General features: G+C 39.5%; 1 protein-coding gene across 1 annotated transcript in view; it reads right to left on the bottom strand.

Annotated features, from left to right (window-relative positions):
• ITK (IL2 inducible T cell kinase) overlaps nt 1-16,561 on the bottom strand; it is a 41,985-nt gene that overhangs the window by 20,531 nt on the left and 4,893 nt on the right. Inside the window, exon 2 of the mRNA XM_014059567.2 lies at nt 338-442. Within this exon, the coding sequence (XP_013915042.2) occupies nt 338-442 (105 nt within the window). The remainder of the gene's footprint in view (nt 1-337; nt 443-16,561) is intronic.

The raw sequence follows: 16,561 nt of genomic DNA on the forward strand, positions 1-16,561 counted from the left end.
GGCAGGTGAAAATAATGTTAGCAAGAGGCTGAAATAGACAAAGGAAGAAACAGTAAGAATATGTGTATAAAATTAAATTTTATATACTGTTCTAAAATTTGATCCGAAAGGTATTGTACAAAGCAGCTGGATTCTTTTTAAAAATGCTGATTAGCATTAAAAACAGAAACAAGTCTGAAATTCTATAAACTGTTTTTGCTACAATTTCTCTCTTACCACATAAGCAGTTTCCCCCCCTTAAATCTTTTGGTCAATTAAAAAAGCATTAAGCATGACTTGTAAGTTTGATGTATTGGTTATGTTTAGGATGATTGTAATGGCATATGTTGATACTTACCTGGAAAGGATATTTATAGTGACATGGAACTGGGACATCACTTTTTACAAGTTCTACACATTTAATCTTGGATAGTTCAACTGAACCCTTTAGAATTCTTTTTTTCTAAGAGGAGAAAGAAAATACAAAATACATTTAGGGCCCATGGTTGGTTTCATTGCTTACATGACATTACACTACTAAGTCTTTAAACTTACGTGTCTGGAAAGTATTTTAGCAAGGGAAGTGAAAACAATGAATGACATGTTATGATTTTCAGCATAACACAAAAAAAATAGAGAAGAAAAAAATGTCTAGGGAAATGTCTAATTAAATTTCTGAACATGTAGCTGACTTATTTCTGAGAAATAGTAGGATTTCTTTTCCCCTCTCTCTTTTTCCATGGTAGATCTAGGAAGCATCAATGCGTTGGCTTGTATAGTTTGCTATAAAAGCTGCATTGAACAGGAAGCCAAAAAGCAACAACTATAATAACCCTGCTGTCCATTAATGCCTTGCCTTGAATGATTCACAGCCCTCTTTGAAAGTAACTGATTTCCTGCTTTGATTTTTCTACAACTGAGATGTAAGACTTTTTGTCATTCCTTTCAGACAGAGCTTAAATGTGGAGTTTCCGGAATAATTTTTCGAATGTGACAAGCAACTGATCTTATGCCTTTTCTATCAGAAACAAATCTGAGTGGCTTGCAAAAATGATACACAATTAATTATTTCATAAGAAATGGCATTAAGATGCAATCACGAGAAGAAGCATCTTTGATTTCACAAAACTTTCACAAAATGGGAGGATAGATTTTTGCATAGTTGTCACTCACATATAATTAAGCCTTACACAGCCCACAGCTGTGTGATAGCTTATATCTTTCCATGCTTGCAGATGACAACTTAGTGCAAATAGATTGCCAGTTACATTCTATTTATAGGTTATGGCATTCAGTGTCACCATATGAGAATCTGCATAGAGTTTAGAAGGACTGATACAATTTATCTGTCATCCATTATTTAAAAATGTTCCCAGAAAATGCTCAACCCATATATAAAAGGATCCTGAAAAATGCTTGAACAGGGCATGGTGAAGCGCTGGTTAGACTTTACTCAAGCAGATGCCTTTGGGGAAATAGCGTGTCAACTCTTCTGCAGTTCGTACCCCAATCCAAAATAGAAATGGAGGGCATGACCCAACAATTAGAAGGTAGAAATGTGCCAGCAGCAGTCAAATTTGACAAGCGGGTGCTGGGCCTGGTTATGCCATTGCTAACATAATCAATGAGATATCGCACAGGATAGGAAAAACCAGAAATCCTTCTAAAAAGGTCCCCTGGGAGGACTGGAATCCAGGGAACGAGAGGACTAGACATCCTGAAGAATCGCGCTCCCAGGTGATCCCGAACGGCGCAATCCTCGGCGGCCGCAGAGTTACTCATGCTGCGTGGAGGGGAAGATGGCGGCGCCGCGCTGCTGACGGCAGCATTTTTACCTAGATTTTGGCGATTTCTGATTCTATCCAGCCGAGCGGTGAGACTTGAGGATCCTATTAATGGACACTACCACTCATCATCGCCCTGGAGAGGTGGGGATCTATCTATCTGGACCTGACCGGGACCGGGCGGATCGGACGGCTGGCTGTGGTTGCCGCCACCATAGCCCTCCTTGGATGCCCCCCTCCCTCCATTCTGCTCGCCTCCCTCGCCGTCGCAGCCTCTCCCCTTCGCCCCTCTGCATGTCTGGGCTTCATCCTTTGGCAAACTTTTTTTCTTCTGCTTGCCCCCACTGTTGTGGAGCCTCCGCCTGTTCCCCTGCCCAGCATTGACTCTCCACTATCCTGGCCTGTGACCATCCATTTCTGGCCTTTCAACATCTGGCCTCCTCCGACCGTTTGTCACCCGTCACTGCCCCTGGAACACCAACTCGGACAGCGCCCATCTAATACAACTCCTAGGACGCCATGGTCTGTGTATGTGTGGTGCATTCGGTTTATGGAAGGAGTGATAGAGGATGGCAGAAACACGGGTGGGGACTTGGCGTCTCAACAACCGGCGCACCCCCCTCCCTTTCGATCTGTTCCAGCCACCCCCAGACTTTGGACCCCCAGACTTTGGACCCTCTCAGGCCTATAGGAGAGGGGGGAAACAAGACATTCCCCTGCATACCACCTACATATCTTCTATGGACCATCGTTGGCTTTTCTTTTGAATTACATCCTGATTTGAAGGGTGTGAGACTGCGAAGTTGCCACGTGTTAATATCTGGCATTTACGCCCTGCCCCCCTCCATCTACAACCACCTCACCCAACACGGACTTTGGACCTTTGGCCTTGGGTGTCTTTTCGGGACTTGGAGGAAGGGAGAGGGGTGGGGCAGCTCTCCCTCCTCCTTCCGCACCACTGGCTATTTTAAACCGCACTAGTGCAGTGCTCTGCAAATTTTATGAATGTGGTGTGGATGGTGTGCCTGTTTGATGTCTGTACCCACTTTTTAAAATCTCATTATTGTTGTATTTTCTGTGTTTTAACTGATTTATGTGGGGACTGTATGGGTGAGTGGTTGTGTATGTATGAGAGGACTGGGAGTACAGCCTGGTGCCTCCTCCACTGAGTGCTATTGCAGAAGTGGTAGGGGGCCCAGGCCTACCTCCCATCCTAGAATGACTGATATAAATCGCCTGCCGGAAGGAGCGGAGGCTCTGAGAGGGGAAATGGGGTCTACGGGTGCGGGGGTGGGCTGGAGCATTATGGTCATTATGGGGAGGGGCAGGTACGACGGGAACTTCAGGGCTAGCCATTACTGGGGAAGGAGGGTTCGCTATGTCACAGCAATCCCCCCTTCTGGCCCTGTTAGCTCCACTCCAGGACCAGATGGCGAGAGTTGTCAGGGCCCTGATCTCAGGCTGTTGTTGCTAAATGCCAGGTCTGTGGTTCACAAAGCTCCCCTCGCCCGGGACCTAATATTAGACGAGGGGGCAGACCTGGCATGTATTACTGAAACCTGGCTGGGCCCAGAGGGAGGAGTCCCCCTCACTGAAATGTGCCCAGAAGGGTTTCAGGTGCTCCACCAGCCGCGACCCCAGAAAAGGGTGGGGGAGTGGCTGTCATCATCTGAGGGTCATTAGTTCCTCGTAGGATCCCTGCTCCAGAGCTTGTCGGGTGTGAGTCCCTGTTGGTGAAGTTGGACCTTGAGGGTCAAGTGGGCTTGTTGTTAACATACCTACCTCCCAACAGCGTTGCAACAGCCCTCCCCTTGCTCCTCGAGTCAGTAGCCGAGCTGGCGGTAGAGTTCCCCAGGCTTATGTGCTGGGGGATTTCAACCTGCCTTCGCTTGGTGAGCACACTGATGGGGTGCAGGAGTTCATGGCTTCCATGACAGCCATGGACTTGACCCAAGTAATTCAGGGTCCGACTCACTCAGCGGGTCACATGCTTGACCTCGTATTCCTCTCGGAGCAGTGGAGATGTGATCTAGATTTGAAGGGCATTGATCTTGCCCTTGTCAGGGTCTGATCACTCCCTACTGAGGCTTGACTTTCGGAAACCAATCCCCCACTGTAGGGAGGGGGAACCAATTAGGTGGTTCCACCCCAGGCGCCTGATGGACCCTATGGGATTTCAGACAGCGCTTGGAGAAATACCTGACGCTCTCGTCCACAGTCCAGCGGAGTCCTTAGTCGCTGCCTGGAATACAGCGGCGGCGGGGGCTCTAAACCGGATTGCGCCTTTGCGGCCTCTCCGAGGTTGCGGATCCAGGAGGGCTTCTTGGTTTACCAAGGAACTCTGGGAGATGAAGTGCCAAAAGAGACGCCTAGAGCGCTGCTGGAGGGCCAGTAACTCTGAGTCAGGCTGAGCACTGATGAGAGCCTATATCAGGACCTATCTCGTGGCAATACGGGCGGTGAAATGTGCGCATTTTGACGCTCTTATTGCACCCGCTGAATCGCGCCCAGCCGCCTTGTTTAAAATAACCCGCGCCCTCCTGAAAGGGAGGGAGGCGGATGACCCTTTACAAGGCAGAGCTGAGGAATTTGTTCAGTTTCTAACGGATAAAGTCGCTCGGATTCAGACAGATCTGGACTCCAATTGCACGGTACCAGCCGAGGTACCGGGGGAAGGTCTTGAGCGGATTTTATGGAGCGAGTTTCAACTTGTCGCTCCTGAGGAAATGGACAAGGCCATGGGAGCGGTGAGTGCCTCCACATGCATACTGGACCCATGCCCCGCCTGGCTGGTCTCAACCAGCAGGGAGGTGACACGTGGCTGGATCCAGAGGATAGTTAACACCTCTCTCCGGGAGGGATCCTTCCCGCTCCTCCTAAAGGATGCGGTGGTGAGACCCCTCCTGAAGAAGCCTTCTCTGGACCCAGCCATTTTAAGTAACTATCGTCCTGTCTCCAACCTCCCCTTCGTAGGGAAGGTTGTTGAGAAAGTGGTGGCCTTTCAACTCCGGCGGCCTTTGGATGAAACCGATTATCTGGATTCCTTTCAGTCCGGTTTCAGGCCTGGTTACAGCACGGAAACTGCTTTGGTCGCACTGATTGATGATCTCTGGCGAGCCAGGGATAGGGGTCACTCCTCTATCCTAGTGCTCCTTGACCTCTCAGCGGCCTTTGATACCATCAACCATGGTATCCTTCTGCGACGGTTACAGGAGGTGGGAGTGGGAGGCACCGTCCTTCGGTGGTTCTCCTCCTACCTCTCGGACAGGTCGCAGTCAGTGTTGGTCAGAGGGCAGATGTCAACCCCTAGGCCCCTTAATTATGGGGTGCCTCAGGGTTCAGTCCTGTCCCCACTCCTATTTAACATCTACATGAAGCCGCTGGGTGAGATCATACGACAGCACGGGATTAAATACCACCAATATGCGGACGACACACAACTGTATCTGTCCGCCCTGTGCCAACTCAGTGAAGCAGTAGAAGTGATGTGCCAGTGCCTGGAGGCTGTTAGGGTCTGGATGGGAATGAACAAGCTTGCACTCAATCCCGACAAGACCAAGTGGCTATTGATGCTCCCTCCCAAAAATGGTCCAGCTATTCCATCCCTTAGCCTGGGGGGTGAAAGCATTCGCCCCTCAGAGAGGGTTCGCAATTTGGGAGTCCTCCTGGATCCACAGCTGACGTTAGAACATCACTTGTCGGCTGTGACCAGGGGGACCTTTGCCCAGGTTCGCCTGGTGCACCAATTGTGACCCTATCTGGACTGGGAGGCCCTTTGGATAATCACTCACGCCCTCGCCACCTCAAGACTGGATTACTGTAATGCGTTCTACATGGGGCTGCCCTTGAAGAGCGTTTGAAGACTTCAGTTAGTCCAGAACGCAGCCGCGTGAGCGATTGTGGGTGCACCTAGGTACATCCACGTTACACCTATCCTCCGCGAACTGCACTGGCTGCCCATTGGTCTCCGGACATGCTTCAAGGTGCTAGTCGTTACTTTTAAAGCCCTGCATGGCTTCGGACCTGGTTACCTGAGAGACCGCCTCCTGCCAATTACCTCCCAAAGACCGATTCGATCGCACAGACTAGGCCTTCTCTGGATTCCATCTGCCAGCCAATGCCAGCTGGCGACCCCCCGGGGGAAGGCCTTCTCTGTTGCAGCTCCGGCCCTCTGGAACGACCTCCCCGTTGAGATCCGGACCCTTACTACCCTCCCGGCCTTCCGTAAAGCTACTAAGTCCTGCCTGTTCCAGCAGGCCTGGAGCTGTTGAAGTATCCAGCCCCACTTTAATTGTGAATGTTGTTGTATTTTAAATTGTTGTATTGTCTTATTTATCCCCCTTCCCTTTTTATTGTAAGCCGCCCGGAGTCCTTCGGGAGTGGGCGGCATACAAAACTAATAAACTAAAACTAACTAACTACTAACTTGTTTCTTCAGCCATAAGCTATCTGGAATTTCTTAGTCCCATATTTATTTTGAGTATAGTCAATCCATCTTCTCCACTCCAATTTATATCTCTCATTGGAATGGTCCTTGAGATATGCTGATATTTTAGCCATCTCTGCTAAGTTTGTTATTTTTAATGTCCATTCTTGAATAGTAGGCAAATCTTTCTTCTTCCAGTATTGCGCCACCAGCAGTCTTGCTGCAGTTATTAAATGCAAAATCAGGTTAGTCTCTATAACTGTACAATCAGTAATTATACCTAACAAAAATAACTGAGGGGTAAACTTTATCCTTTTTTTAAGAACATTTTGCATAATCCATCATATTTTTATCCAAAATGCTTTAACTTTTTTACAAGTCCACCATATATGATAATATGTAGCATCAGCACAACCACATCTCCAGGAGTTAGGTTATAAATTCAGATACATAGAGGCCAGTTTTTTAGGATCTAAATGCCATCTATAAAACATCTTATAAAAGTTTTCTCTCAAATTTTGGGCTTGTGTAAATTTTACATTTCTTACCCAAATATTTTTCCATGTATCAACTCATTTTTAATGTTTATCCAACTATTCAAAAGCTGCCAAAATTGCTAAAGAATAATTGGGATGAATTGGAATATTATTTATTGAGTATTTTATTAGTACAATCTGTACTAATTACAAACTCTGAGGGTTTAGAAATAGAAAATATAAACGTACAGACCTGATATGACTGTTAATACTTGCAGATGATATAGATTTTATCTTCTTTTTTGTATTATCACTATTCAATGAAATATTTTTCTTTTGTATTTTACTATATTAAGAATTAAAAAAATACCAGGATACTAGATACAGTAGCTAAGACATAAGTAAGTAATAAAATAAAAAAATGCTAAAATAAAACCCAAAAAGTCAATACATTTTAAAAATTAAAAACAAAAAACCCATACAAATGTAAAATCTAAATATATTATGATTAAATGAACTGAACAATGACTGAATACACAAAAACAAAAGATTTATATAGAAATACTTACATGGAATTAATTCAAATGTTGAACTTATCATTAAATCTGGACCATATAGAAACTTAATGTCATCTTATACTTATTAGAATACTAACACTTAATAATAAAACAGATAATAAGCTCAAAACCTGGATTTATTCCTATTCTATGTTTAAATAATATAGAATTATTCCCTTTAATCCCTTTTAGAGACTTAGAAGGGTTCGAAAAAGAAAACTCTTCATAATATGGCAAATTCTACATTTTAGGAAAATAATTCAACACTACATTGGAGATACTTTAACATTTCTTCCCCAAATTGTATCTATCTTTTAATTTGAAATAAAAATAAAGTTACAGTAGACCCAGACCAAATCATGTGAATTAAAGAATATTCTTAATCACGAATATAAGACTTTCTAGGTGTCTATCTATTTTTAAACATTCTTTGAGCGTTCCAAATAGATCTGAAATAATAGTCTGATGAATTAGTTTCATTTTTAAATCATAAGTATAGTTCACCTTTTTAAACACCTGGAGTCATTGATTCCTAAAACTGGAACTTTTCTAACTCTTCTTTCCATAGTTACATAACAAATAATTCCATTTACCTTTTTTATATCTTTTAAAATTGAATTGTTGGTTTTCATTTATAGCACAGCATGTCTTAAAGAAAACAAAATTGCAGGTATCTTAGAAGCTATTAGCACATTACAGACCATATTGTTTAGTTGCTTATATTGCCAACTGCATATGGAAAGTAAGTCAAACTTAAACTTTCAAAAGGCAATCTTTCAAAACCTTTACAAAAAACCCATTAAAATAACAAGTGATTTAAAGTATTTCAATAAAACATGTTCCCTACTAGTTTCACATTTAGCCCTGGTATTTCCTAATGATCCAAGTACTTATCTTGCTAAACACAGTTTAGCTTCTGAGTCCAGATAAGACTGACCAATGCTGCTGCCAGCTGAAATACAGCAAAATACTTTGTACTGATTCAGGCTCCTCCACCATCCCCAACCTTTTAAAAAACTAAAATAGCCCGGACGCTTTTATCTATGCTTTGGAAACAACTAGATTAATCTCTTGCAATAAATTGTTAAAGCATTGTGCCTTGGAAGTTGCTTATTGCAACTAACACAGCCAAAAGATTCTAATCTGGTCAAATGGTAAGTTGCCTATTATAGGACAGCTGTTATAGTGTGGTTTCATGTTTATTTATAGGAAAAACACAAATGGCTATTTTTAAACTTTCAGGCTATATGCAGCATATGATTTGGATCATCTCTTGATGGGAACCTACCTGCCTGTAAGATTTGGCATTATAGTAAAGACTTTCTCAGTAATCCCTGCAAAGAAAATCTCTTTAGGAGAATCTGCCCGAAGCCTATACATTTTAAAGATCATTGCTGGTTTTTTGTTGTATCCAAAACTTTAACAGATTTATACTATGCTTAAATAGAGACTTTGAGATTTTATTTGCTTTCTTTTTATAGACTATTATTATAATAGTTCACAATGGCATTTTGAATGTTAAAAATTAAACTAAACTAAACAAAGATAACCTGGAAAATATCCAAATAATCCAAGAATAATTTATTAAGGATTTTATCATCAGATGATAAAATACAGTCCCTTCGGGGAATAGGGCAGCTTACAAATCGAATAAATTCCAATTCCAATTCCAATTCCAAAATACAAAATGCAAGGGATGAAGAAGAACCATGAGCATTTCAGAAGTGCTTTGCTATAGACACCTTAACATCTCTGGTTTAAAATCAATCTCATCACAGAGATTGAATATAGTCAGCAATAAAAACTGCATTTACAGGTCCTATTAAACTATACTTGCTGAATTAGAGCTGAATCTCCACTCCTTCAAAATACAAAGACCAGCTGAATCTCAATCTTTACAATAATAAATCACAGTCCAGCCCAGATGTTGCTGTTTCAATAAATAATTTCTCCTGGGAAGCTTTGTTGTTTAGATTTGCTTTACTATTTTATTAGCTTTACTGTTGGCTACTGAATTTGTGGTTATCTGTGTACAGGGATCTTCTTCTCAAAATTAAAACTGGATTGTGTAACATAAACATAGATACCTGAAAGTAGGCATAAGGGAAGATTGCAAATGTTACCTACTATGATGCTGTGGCCAGCCCTTAGACATTTTAGGAGGTACCATTTTACGATACAGAACAGAGCAAAATAAGTTGCATAAATCTTGAGCTCAACCCAGAAGAGTCAAATGATAGATGCCTAGGAATATAATTTATATCACCAGGACATTTTTAAAAAGCTAAAGAAGAAAGCTCTTTAGAGAAGCAAGCAGTAAAAACAGCAAAAGAAAAATAGCTTTTAAATATCTCCTTCATACTTCACTTTTCTCTTCCCCAAACTTAATCCTTTATCATTGTAGAAAGGTATCTATTGCTTATGAGAGAGAATTAGAATATAATTCTTTCCCCATTGTTGAATTAATTTCTATCTTTGAATTGGGAATAAATTATACCAGTATAGCATTTGTAACCCTCATTGCTGAATCCTATCCATAGAGGACATAAGGAATGGCCTTGAAGGATGGAGGAAGAGTTGCTACCAAGACAACAGTCAGATAATCAGTGCTTGAGCCTGGGTTAAAAAAATAACTTGAAAAAACTGTCTCAAACAAACCTCTCCTTAGTTCACACAAAGATAAAGGGAAAGACAGAGGAAGTACTTTTATTTTTTTTCTAAATTTTTAATTATTTACAGACATACAAAATACACACACACAAAACTTAGACGTACACTACATTTACACAATACAGTACGAACAGGGGGAAGTACTTTAAAATTTTCAAGATTGTCTTTCCGTAACTATTTAAATAGAAAATATTTCAATACCTACATGGTATTGGTGTCTTAATCTACCTTATAGTGGTGACATTTCCTCAGCTGACTATGTTTTGAATCACTGCCCATGCTTAGCTTCCCTCCAAAGTAATGGGAACAATTGAACATCTCTCTGCAGCATATTGATTCCTTCACCGTGGAACTTGATAGTAATTGATAGGAAACTGAATGCACTGGGTGAGCTGCAAGCTGGCACTTTACAAGTTCCTTACTTGTAACACCTTGCTAGCTATATGTTTTCAGAGGTGGGTTGCTCCCGGTTTGGTATGGATTGGGCGAACCAGTAATAGCAGTGGACGCTTCTGCACATGCACATGCAAGCAAGTGCATGAGCAACCAGTAGTAAAAAAAAAAAAAAAACCACTGCATGTTTTGTAGGTTGGACATAATTCAGGGCTCCAGTGAAGAGAATATAGCAATTAATTTCTAGGCCCAAGAGTAAAATCCATAGAACTTCAGTAGGTAACTTAGTGCCCTTGAAATATTTTAAAGTTCAGTTCCTGTCAATCTTATTTAAACAAGCCAAATGAGAAGTACTGTGGACGTACCAATCCAGGATATCTCTAGGGCAGTGTTTTTCAACCTTTTTTGTGCAAAGGCACACTTTTTTCATGAAAAAAATCACGAGGCACACCACCATTAGAAAATGTTAAAAAAAATATAACTCTGTGCCTATATTGACTATATATAAAGTAATTCTCCCACGGCACACCTTACACTATGTCATGGCACACTAGTGTGCCACGGCACAGTGGTTGAAAAACACTGCTCTAGGGAACACTTTTCCTTATCCATGTACTAGTGCAACAGATAATGATTATAAAAACCAACCCTATAAAATGTCCAAGATATAATATTTATGGCTATCTGCTGTGCTTCAAGTAAGCATAGCAGGAGAGGAACTGCAAAAAGATGTCTCAGTCTGTCTCATGTGGTGGTTTTAATTGTGAAAAACCACAAGATACAATTCAGAGTAGCAAAGACAAGACAATAAATTTAAATACCTACTGCACTTGCACTAACATGCAGTGCATGCGACAAAAGTTTGCATTAGCTATATATATACATACATATACATTTGTTATATACATATGCATACATATACATTTGTTATATACATATACATATACATACACACACACACACACACACACACACACACACACACACACACATATATATAATGCAAGAAAAGCGCATTGATAGTTTTGGCAGATAACATGAGAAGCAACTTGGCAGAATGGTTTAAAACAGCAGACATATTAGCTAATTAAAACTAGATTTGACTGTGTGGGATATATCTTCTGTTATCCAAAATAAAGAGGTAAAGCTCTTTTTCAAGTGAAACACAGCTCTTGGGGAACTTTTAATACACTTCTTTGCAATTTTACTGGCAGCAGTTTAGAAGGATTTGCTACTACTTTTTTCCTGGATTTCACCACCACCACCTCAATCTTCCAATCTAGCCCAAAATTTTAATATTGCATGGAATATGAAATAACTAAGGAGACCTGATCCTAGTTCTTAGCCCAGAGATCATACCTGTCTTTTTTTTAAAAAAAGAATTGTTATGTCTTTTCACACTTAAAATTGTATCCAACAGAAGCAAAAATGGTTTCAAGTAACTTGCAAACATAAAGAGTTCATTCAAAAGATGACACAATAAATAAATTATTCTTGGGGGGGGGGTGTTTAAATTTATCAGCTTTTGAATGTTATTCAAGCCTTTGAATGTTAAAAGAGTAAACACTCTGTAAAGACTGAGCCTAACTCAATTGGGAAACTAAACAACAGGAAATATTGGAAGAAGCATGGATGGGTTCATGGAAATACCAGCTGAAGTGTACCACCCAAATGGTAAATAGGTCCAGCTCTATTCAACTTTTGTGGAGAATCAGTCAAATTTTATCTGGTCCTGCCTCTGGGTAAGTGGAATGATAAACAGGAAAGTGTTATTCATTCATACCAGCTGGCTTCACCAAAAGAATCTACTTAGTTACTCTGGGAATGGATTACTAGAGACCTTTTTTGACTTACGTTATGGCAAAGTGATGCTTGCCTAAATCTAGAGTCTGTGTCCTGTTTCTTTTCTGTTCTGGATATGTTCAGATCAATAATGAAAACTCATTCTCATTCATCCATTCTATGATAAATTGCACTGATTCAAAAAGATCTCCTAACAGTTATATATACAATATGCAAAATGTGCAAACAAGGCAATTTAAATCCACCAATCCTACAGATGTTCCTTTAGAATTAAGCTCATAAAATATGTAATATATTTTAAACAACTTTTATAGAAATATAAATGATTTTTTTGATCATTTAACTATATTTCAACAGAAGAATATATTTAAATCTAGAATTATATTAATGTCCCTTACAAGTTATATATCTATGATTTAGTTTAGTTCATTTATGAAATTTGATTCTTTCTAACAGATGTAAAAATCTAGTTTCAAGGCATTGTATAAAACATAGCTGAGGGAAAGACACAAAAACAGCAGAACAAATGATCAAATTATTTTAGAAGGATTTTTTCACAATTACTGCCTATCATCTAAGGTACATATTTCTGAACTAAGCCTGAAAGTAAGAAATAAGATTGGAAAGAAACATAACTGAAGACTTATTGCTTTTATAGCCACCCTTATATATGAATCTTATCTTGTTCATAGTTCTCTATGGCCATGTTGCCTCTGTGTTGTTATATAATCCAGAATTCCTCAAGTTAGATGCTCCTAGAATGTATGACTTTTGACTCTCATTAGTCCATACTAAACATATTTATTATGATTTAAGTGTTAAACATAGTGCTGTTTATGGAGACTTCCAATCATCCAGGTCATGTTTGTCCCAAAGGTGCTTTTCAAAAGGCAGCTGAACTTTAATTTCTTCCCTGAAAATGTTTCACTTCTTATCCAAGAAGCTTGTTCTGAAAGCTTCAACTGCCTTTTGAAAAGCACATTTGGGATCAAGATAGTGATCAAACACTGATTCTCTGGCACCATAATTTTAATAACTATAATGACAGGTTTGGCAGGTGATCCTAGGGAAGCAACTTTTTCTCAGACTCACATGGTTCATGTATTAGGTGAGCTCATGTCTCAGACTTCTGTGAATATCATGACACAATAACATATCAAATATTTTAAAATACATATTTAAATGCTAAATATGCTATATTTGCAAGACATGTTTGTATCTCCATTTATACATATTGATAAAAATGTTGAAAACAAAGTTGGATCAGGAAGAAAATGAGAGAAGTTTAACAAGCTACAGATTTTCAGGAGAGAACTCCGGAACTTCTGAAAATCTGGTCAGCTATGGTCCTTGTTTAAGGACTTTACTATAAGGAAAGAAGAAGTGGTAGCACAAGAAGTATAGAGCACACTTTTCATATATAAAATTTAGCAATGGATTTTAAATGTATATTCTTAAAATATTTTTTAAAATTAGAAGTTGAACATTCCCATAAGATTAATGACCCATGTGATTTCCTAATTCAGTCTGGATTCAATCAAGTATCAAGTTATCAAAATCGTCAAAGCAGGATAGAGGCGATCCTAAGCTAGAAGTGCTTGCTTCTTATTGATTTTGGTTTCATTACTGACACATCTGTTTGCTAGATTATTATGATGAGAAAAAACAAGCAATAATTTAAGATATATATTTTTAAAAGATCCCCCCCCCCAAAAAAAAAGTCAGCTATTTCTGGCGACCTGCATATCTGCTTTAGAACAGTGAGAAATACCACCAGTGCTTCGTGGTTGATGGAATAAGTATATAAGAATTTTTGTGAACACTGTACCTTTCAAATGAACTGCATTTAAAACTGATGGACATTACGATGGCTGGACATTGTAAATGTTGCTGTTTAACAGATTTGCAAGCTATGATAGTGGGAGGGCTAATATAGAGAGATGTATCTTGGATGAAATCATGCAATATACTAGAAAAGAAATTTTGTGTAATTGAATCCTGTATTTTTGTACCATTTAATTCCTCATCACACACAGTGTAGCTAAGCTTTGTATAACTTAATAAATATTTTATAAATGCAGCTGTTCTATGTCTTTTTAAATTCACAATGGGCATTTCTGAATGTGCTGTAAGATATTATATTATGTATTATATATATAATGTATCTTTTTATAAGGCAGCTGATGCTGTTTTGTAATGCACTGTCAGTTAAATGCCTCAAATACTACCATCAATTTTTTTCCAAAGAATACTTGCATGCTATATTATAAAGTAACCCTGATATGACCAAATGAGGCTAAATCCCCAAAAGTTACTGCTATCAAGATGTCCATCAATAAATTACACTGAAGTTAATTTTTGCCCATTTTCGCATGTGATTTTATATTCTACAAATGTAGAATATGTCTATAATTCAGAAGTCACTTGGAATTTTGGAACAGCTCAACACATACCTAGCTCCAATGAAAGAGTACATTCTTTTTCTTAAAGAAGGAAAAGATAAAAGGACTTTTAACATGGAAGAGTTATGTTATCAGAGACAGCTACCAGAGACAGCTTAATTCAGCTACCATTTTCTAAAATTGTTAATATAGTTATAATCTCATTACAGGAAGCCTTACCATGGCTTTAAAAATTGTAACTGTCATCCCTGGCACAGAAAGTTCTTTCTCGTCTTGCGTTTAGCACGCAATTGCCATTAGCGTTAATGAAAGGTTTGTATGTAATCAGGGGAAGAATTAACCCCAGAAAAACTATCAACAATAAGCATCTGTGTCTTCCAAAATTCATTATACAGTGCACAATGAGGACCTATCTCATCATGAAGGAAAGCACTCATAATGGGTATGTGTGTCCAAGCTTGACTCCCTGCATAAGTCCACCAGCATCTCATAACTGGCTTCCTTATTATAAGATGCAAATTACTATTGCAGACAAAACTCCCCCCCTCCGAAAATCTGACCTTACATACACTGACGTATGCAAGCAAACTATGCATATGCCTGCAGTCTAATCGGCAAACAGTCTGGCCCTCGGCAAAATTCCAGAATGTGAATTCCAGAAGTACAAGTATTCCCAATCTTTTCAAGTTTGTTGGTTTTTCAAATTAGGATGGTGCCTTTTTGCAAACGGCGCCCAAAGAAGATTTACCAAATAGAACCTAAAACCAGAAAACACAAAGACGGCAACAGCAGACAAATTGAAACAGACTAAAACATAGTCATGAGATCATCGATCACTGAACTGCTGCCCAAAGAAAACCAATTAATTTCACTGACAAAGGCCAACATAAATCAGGGTCTGCCAACAAGGCTTAATAGCTTTCTCTGGAATGGAACTGCTGTTGTGTGGCACAACCAGGGAATACTTTTCATGAAAGGTAGCCTCAGGAACCAAAAGTTTGTTCAGAGATGGAGCTCAAAGAGGTATCAGAAGAGCCATAGGAGCATAAGAGATCCTTCAATATCTGCCCTCCTTGGTTACTAAGTGAGGCACTTTACTCCTGTTTTAAGGAAAACCGGAATGCCAATCCGGTTTAATATCAGCATTAAGAACCCTTGTTCTCAGGCCAAATGCTCAGGTATAGTGAGGGCAATATAATATTCTCTGCCTATAAACTGCACTGTGTAAACCAATTAAGTATTTTTAGTTTATTTTGCACAATACAGGTAATCCTCAACTTATGACCACAATTGAGCCCAAAATTTATGTTTCTGAGACATTTGTTAAGTTAGTTTTGCCCCATTTTATGACTTCTCTTGCCACATTTGTTAAGTGAATCAGTGCAGTTGTTAAATTAGTAACAGGGCTGTTAAGTGAATCTGGCTTCCCCATTGACTTTACTTGTCGGAAAGTCACAAAATGGTCTCACATGACTCTGGGACACGGAAATGACATACATATGAGTCAGTTGTCAAGCATCTGAATTTTGCTCATGTGACAGTGGGGATGCACACAATGGCCGTAAGTGTGAAAAATGGTCATGAGTCCATTTTTTCAGTGTCATAACTTTGAACTGTCACTAAATGAACTCTTGTAAGTCCAGGACTATCTATAGTCTTCCCCACCCTCCTAATAATATACTAGTTACAAAAGCTTCTCTTCTTGATGTTTGGATTCTGAGAGTTGATAGACACTGATTGTATTATCCTAAATACATTTTTGCAAGTGTAAGATCCAAGTACTTCGTTACGTAATTAAACCAATTACAGTTCTGGTGGCGAGAACAAAAGATGTTCCATGACACATTTTGAATTTTATACTTTTGCAATCGGTGCAGTTTTGATAAAATAAGTCAGAAATTATTGTAAGTCAGCCAATGAAATAACAGTGAGGATTTTTTTTAAATGTAAAAATTCACTTGGGAATTTTTTAAAAATACTATCATCACTAAGACCGGAAGTGGAAGATTAATATGGGGTGAAAAGATCTCTGTTTCCTTTTGAAAGGCCATTTTTTTCCATTCAAAAGAAT

This window comes from Thamnophis sirtalis, unplaced genomic scaffold, assembly GCF_051295495.1.
Source record: "Thamnophis sirtalis isolate CommonGarterSnake01/CBP01778 unplaced genomic scaffold, rThaSir2_p1.2 scaffold_3, whole genome shotgun sequence".
Lineage (NCBI taxonomy): Eukaryota > Metazoa > Chordata > Lepidosauria > Squamata > Natricidae > Thamnophis > Thamnophis sirtalis.